The following is a 6,861-nucleotide window of genomic DNA, read 5'->3' on the forward strand; positions in this document are numbered from 1 at the left end:
GATGAATCATTGTGATTATTGTTATTATTATTAGAGCTATTTATTGATTTATTTTTTTATTAATTAAGTTAAATATTTGTTAAATTTAATTTAATGATAAGAAAACATAATCCGGCATTTCGACACACGCCAAGAGCTGTTTTGGATATATTTTGGGTAAGCGGTGATTTATAAAACTAGTCATAAGGTTATTTGTATATGTATTAGATAAACACATTTTAAATCCTTTTGTTAAAGGCATGATTATATAATATTTAAGTAAACTCAAGATTGTTATTATTATATTCAGTTTAAATAATTTGTTTGTTTTAAATTGTGTACAGGTATTTGACCGTGGTTTAAAAGCTATACCATTGAGTGTTGACTTATGGATTCATTATATGGGTTATATGAAATCAGCATATCCAGATGATGAAGACATGATAAGGGAACAATTTGAAAGGGCGGTAGAAGCTTGTGGAATTGAATTTCGGTAAATATATATTTTAAATTAAAATTTTAAAAAATGAATGTAATAATTATAGAAATTATATGATTTAGATCGGATCGTTTATGGGATCATTATATTAAATTTGAATTGGAATGTAAACAATATTCAAGAGTGACAGATATTTATGAACGTCTAATTGCTACTCCAACTCATGGGTTTTTAAATAATTTTGAATGGTAGTATTTATTCAATATTTGAAATTAACAAACATTTTTTATTTTATTTTTTTTCTAGTTTCAAAGACTTTGTAAAAAAGTATCCTAAAAACAAAATTTTGGAAGCTGTTAAATTTTTAGAGTTAAGGAAGGAAGTATTAGCTGAGATTAAGGAAGCTGAGGCTAAAAAAGCACATGGTAGAAAAATTGATTCTGGTTCTGACTCTGATGACATGGCCGATCCTATAGAACAAGTAATCTAAAAAATGAATTCATTCAGTAAAATGACTAATTTTGTATATTTTATTTTATTTTTTTTTAGCGAACCAAAGAAGAAAATTTAATGAAAGATAAAATGATATCATCGCGTATTGAAATACATAAGCACACAGCAGAAATGGTTGCATTACGATTACCCTATGAAGAAATGGTCAGTTATACACTTATTTTACTTAACTTACTTAATAAAACTAGTTTAATTTTTTTTTATATTTTAGATTAAACGGCCATACTTTCATGTAAAACCTTTAGAAAGATCTCAAATTAGGAACTGGAAAGAATATTTAGAATTTGAAATTAGTCATGGTTCATACAAACGCATCGTGGTGTTATTCGAAAGGTGTTTAATTGCTTGTGCTTTATATGAAGAATTTTGGACTAAGGTAATAATCATTCAATGGAATAATTTCTATCTAAAAATATAATTAATGATTTTTCCTATAGTATGTAGGTTATTTGGAAAGTCTTGAATCTGATGACCAGGAAGTTAAAGACCGTATAGAGGACATATACATCAGAGCATGCACTGTTCATCATAAGAATAAACCTAGTATTAATTTAACATGGGCTCTACATTTAGAAAAAAATGGTGACTAAGTTTCATATAATATTCTGTTAATATTTATATCTCATACATATATATAATTATTTTTAACAACTTTTATTGTTTTAGGACAATATGATAAAGCAGCTCAAATTTTAGATATGTTAGACAGTGTATCTCCTGACAAAAAGTTGATTATACAAAGAAGGATTAATTTAGAAAGACGAAGAAATTGTAATGATAGAGTATGCGAGTTATATGAACATTACATTAGTACAGCAAACTCTTCATTAACTTCTATTTTGTTGACAGTAAAATATGCTCGATTTGTTTGGAAAGTAAGAATTTAAAAACAAAACATTGTAATAAACTATATAAAATATTCATTTAAAATTAATCTTTTTAGATGTTACACAACAGTGATCGAGCTTCTAAAATTTTGTTAGCTGAAGTAGAAAAAATCAATGTTAGTATAATATTAGTTATTGAATATTATTTCATTTATAAAACATTTTTCCTTTTTTACTATAGAATGTTCAAAAAAGTAGTCGTCTTCTGTTACAATTAATTGAAATCAAAATGAGTGACAATCCTATGAATATTCCTGCGGTAGTTAAACTGATTGATAGCATCTTAGTCATGAAGTCTATTGATGTCGAACAACAAGTTATTTTTGCTCAACGTAAAGTTGAATTCCTAGAAGAATTTGGCAAGGACATACTTATGTAAGTATTAAATAACTTATTAAATGATGTAAAGCAAATACTAGGTTTTAGAAAAGGACATAGGTTGAAAAAATTAATCTTGATTATTAAACATTCTTATAGTAAAAATATGAATAATCTAATTGAGAGATATAGATACTTTTTACATATTTTAAGCACTATACATAAAAATTGCACAAATACCATACCACACACTATGCCAACAATTACATAACAAATCGGTTGAACATAATAGATATATATTTTTGTATTTATCAAGTTTACACACAATCAGATGTTTAAAATTTAAAATAATTTTAGTATCAGTATTCTAACTCTTATTTTATTAATTTATCAATCAATACATAGTATAAAATGAAGTAGCTTTTTTTGAAGTCAGAAATGGTTGAATGGATTTTTATGCAGTTTTTACTGTTGGATAGGTAATTAACTAATGAAATTTTATACGTTTGATTTATTTGTTCAACTTGATTAATAATATTTTTATAATAAATTTATGTTTTTGCCTAAGAGACTATATTGAGTATAAGAGTATATTGCTATTTAAATAGCTATTAAATTACTACTGCATACAGAATACCTTCTGGTACAGTGGCACTTAAATATAATTTAGTAGAAAGAGTTTTGATTTTAAATCACAGTATTAAGTGCCCATTTTTCTACATTTTTGCCCACTATCTGGAAGAAGTCAACAACATCATTTTCAAAGAAATTGTTTAAATCTTTGAATTATTATAAACATACTGACATAATTTATAAATTTTGTTCTATACATTTAAAATTATTTTTTATTCAATACATATTATTATGTTTAGCAACAAAAATAAAAATTTAAAAGATATTTGACTTGCAATTCTTTTCATAAGCAACGCTGTGCGGGAACAGCTAGTTATTTATAATAAGTATACATAAAGTATTACATAAATATAAATATTATTTTTAATAAAATTCTTTAAAAACATAAAGTTGCATTGCCTATTATTGGAGGGGGGTAGGGGCACCAAGAGTTATGCCTTATAGGCAATATCTACCTCTACATCTCATATTTAAAAAAATTAATTTAACGTAATATACTTCTAACTAATTAAATTTATTTGTTTAACCTTCAGTGCATTAGAGGTTACATACATTTATAAAATTAACACTTACATCAGTTTATGTTATTATTTTGAAATTAAACACTTCAAAGTATCTAATTCAATGTAATATCAACATAAAAAAAGTAAAACAATATTTAACTTTGATTTTTTATTTAAAAAAAATTTGTTATCGCATTGGTTATCAATTTTGACCTTAGATTCTGTTTTTTTTTTTATTAACCAACTTGGTTACATAATGATAAGAACATTCATTTATATGGAAAAAATATCAGTTATCATCAATTAGTATTCAGTTGACAGTGATTGCAGTGTTTATAATTTTAAATTTTATTATTATAAAATAAAACTATATCAACATGCCTATGAAAAGTTATATATCGTACTCTAGTGAATCACATTTTCCATTAGAAAATCTTCCATATGGTGTATTTTCAACTGTTGACGATTCAACTCATCGAATAGGAGTTGCTATTGGTGATAAAATTTTGGATTTAAAATATTCCAAAAATGTTTTTGATCATCCTTTATACGAAATATTTCAACAGTCGTCACTTGAAAGCTTAATGGCTTCAAATAAGAAAACATGGTCTCAAGCACGCAAGTCGATTCAATCTTATCTAAGTATTGAAAACTCTAAGAATTTGGAAAACGGCGTATTCTGGGATCAAAATGAAGTTCAAATGCATTTGCCTGTTTCAATAGGTGATTATACAGATTTTTTTTCATCCTATTATCATGCTTACAATTGTGGTACTCTCTTCACTCCTGAGAAACCTATAGCAGATAATTGGAAAAACATGCCAGTTGCGTATCATGGTCGATCATCATCAATTAGAATATCTGGTACGCCAATTATTCGTCCATTTGGACAGTATTTAAAAGATGAAAAAGTGACATTTGGTCCTACAGAAATGTTAGATTATGAATTAGAAATGGCATTTTTTGTGGGTGGTAAATTGAATTCTTTGGGTGAACCGATACCAATCAGCAAAGCTTCAGATCATATTTTTGGTATGGTTCTATTGAATGATTGGAGTGCCAGAGACACACAGCTGTGGGAATCATTTTTCCTTGGACCATTCCTCTCCAAAAATTTTATCTCAACTATTTCACCCTGGATAGTGACAATGGAAGCTTTAGAAGAATTCAAAACAGACAACTTTAAACAAGATCCAGCTCCATTAAAGTATTTACAGCACGATGTTAAGTATAATTTTGACATAAATTTAAATGCAACTCTGCGTGATCCAAAATCACAGAAAACTTATTCCATCTGTAATACCAACTACAAATATATGTACTGGACTCCATTACAACAAATTGCTCATCATACCATTACTGGCTGCAATTTGCAACCGGGTGATTTATTGTCATCTGGAACAATTAGTGGTCCTGAAGAGGAACAGCGTGCTTGTTTAGTAGAGAAAAATCTTGGAGGAAAGGTATTTGTAGATCTGGGTGAAAGAAAATTGAAATTTTTTGAAGATGGAGACGAAGTAACAATATCAGGATTTTGTCAAGGAAATGGATATAGAATTGGTTTTGGCAACTGTAGCAGCAAAATTCTCCCAGCAAAATCTTGAATATAAAATAATAGTAATAAAAATAGTATATTTCATGAATTATATATTTTTTATTGGCAACATTTTCATATGTTGTGATTTATTTTAAAGATTTTATTATACTACAGTCTCTTTTTAATTCGAAATTCAGGGGATCAAGCTAAAAATTTGATTTACTGAGGTTTTTTATTTACTTAGTGTTTGAATTAAAATTAATAATTCAAATTAAAAAGAGGTGAAACATTTTATTACATACATATATTGTATTTATTATTTATGTATACAGTTATTATATGTTATTAAAAAATTTGTTATTTTTTTTTTCGCGATAAATTGTTAGCTACAGTCTGGTTCATAACTTTATCTAGCTTATTTTGAGAATATGATAGGAACAGTGCTGGGACTAGGGGAGGGGGGGGGGAACAGTGCGACTGCACCAGGCCTCGCGCTTGTGGATGCCCCACAATTTATGTAATACGAATATTACTTAAATCTGTAAATAAACATAATAATATTGTCCCAGTAGTACGTGAATTATATGTAACAATTACATGCATATATTTGTAAAATTATTTATCATTAATGACGGTACAAAATTATATAAAAATAAAGTAAGTCCTTTAAAAAAAAAAAGTAAATATAGATATTTATCAATAATTAATACATTAATACATATGGGGTCCTACAAAATTCTGCACCGGTTCCTGATAACCCCATTAGGCTAGCATTGGATAGGAAATTCTTCTCTATCATCACTGTCAGAATTTTGTTGATTGGCCAAAGTAGATTGTAAAATTTCCTTGTCATTTAAAGTATTAGTAGTTCCAACATTATCATTGAAGTGAACAAATTCTTTAAGTGATACAACAACTTCAAATCTGTTGCTTGTGCTCAGCAGACCTCAATCTTTTCACCTTATATAGAAATATCTCTGTCAATGTTCTGTTCATCCTTAATAAAACCACAAGTTCTGAAGTAATTCACAATGGTTCCTGCACTTTCATTTTCTTATGCTTTAAGTAACATTTTTATAGCAGTGAGTATAGAAATTTTACATGGAACGTCACTCATGCAGGCCAAAAATTTTTGAACGATTTTCTTCAGATACAAGAAATTTGGATGATTGATGCTGGGAAAATTGTTTGGGAATTGTAGAAGAGTATCTTCCACCGACAGAAATTTTGAATTATCGAGGGGACGAAAATACATGTATTTTTTTTTTAACTATAGAGATTTTCTCAGGGGATCAAGTATTAAGTTCAATTTATCAAGTTTTTCAAATTATGGAGGTTTGAATTATCGAGTGACTACTGTATATGAATACATATTTTTAATAAGTAAATTGAATTTGGAAAGCAATGTTTTTCCTTAAAAAACTATAAAGTGTTAGTTTTTTATAAATCTATTTTTAAATAGTTTTTAATGAGGTACTATGATTTTGAAGAAAATATATTAATGAATCAACTAGTGGATCTCAACTTAAAATTCTTGCATGTAAACAATAGTTTTATCTGAGAGACATCCACTAGACACTGCAATTTGCATATTATCAATTCATGCACAATTATTGATGTTGTTAGGATATCTGAATCAATTAATATAAAAATATTTTATTCAAAATCACTAAAATAAATATAGTCAATTGTTTAATATTTATAAATTATAATATTTTGTTTTAGTATTAACAAAGCTACAGCAGAATTGAAAAAGTACATGAAAACATACAACGAAAGTGAAAAAAAAACAGAACTTTTTGACACTCTTTGTAGTGGCAAGACATAAATTTGCCATGATGTTGACCATTTGTTTTTAATAAGTATATTTTATTATAAACTCTTCATTAATGTAAATAAATCTATGTTTAAATATTATTTTAATAATTTGATGATGTTTACTTGAGTTTGTCATTATTTTGAAATTAAATCTTTTAAAGCATTTTTATATGTATTTATAAATACATTGACATTTAAAACAAACTTATTTGAACTCCTTGAGTTTTATGTGTA

At 26.9% G+C, this 6,861-nt stretch overlaps 1 protein-coding gene across 2 annotated transcripts; it reads left to right on the top strand.

Moving 5' to 3' along the window:
- The first annotated feature begins 25 nt into the window (after positions 1 to 25).
- On the top strand, positions 26 to 6,728 carry LOC112601468 (fumarylacetoacetase-like). 2 transcript variants are annotated; one of them, XM_025349109.1, is made up of 11 exons: positions 26 to 156; positions 324 to 472; positions 541 to 666; positions 725 to 899; positions 968 to 1,075; positions 1,143 to 1,307; positions 1,369 to 1,513; positions 1,598 to 1,806; positions 1,875 to 1,934; positions 2,000 to 2,193; positions 6,535 to 6,728. In XM_025349109.1, exons 1-11 carry the CDS (start codon positions 94 to 96, stop codon positions 6,635 to 6,637), a joined length of 1,497 nt encoding a protein of 498 aa, XP_025204894.1. In that variant the 5' UTR covers positions 26 to 93; the 3' UTR covers positions 6,638 to 6,728. The 2 variants fall into 2 exon arrangements, with proteins under 2 accessions (XP_025204894.1, XP_025204895.1); XM_025349110.1 differs by lacking the exons at positions 26 to 156; positions 324 to 472; positions 541 to 666; ... (5 more) ...; positions 1,875 to 1,934; positions 2,000 to 2,193 and adding an exon at positions 3,569 to 4,889 and having other exon boundaries at positions 6,535 to 6,612.
- The last annotated feature ends 133 nt before the right edge of the window (positions 6,729 to 6,861 follow it).

Source organism: Melanaphis sacchari, unplaced genomic scaffold (genome assembly GCF_002803265.2).
Source record: "Melanaphis sacchari strain LSU unplaced genomic scaffold, SCAv2.0 Contig79_pilon_pilon, whole genome shotgun sequence".
NCBI lineage: Eukaryota > Metazoa > Arthropoda > Insecta > Hemiptera > Aphididae > Melanaphis > Melanaphis sacchari.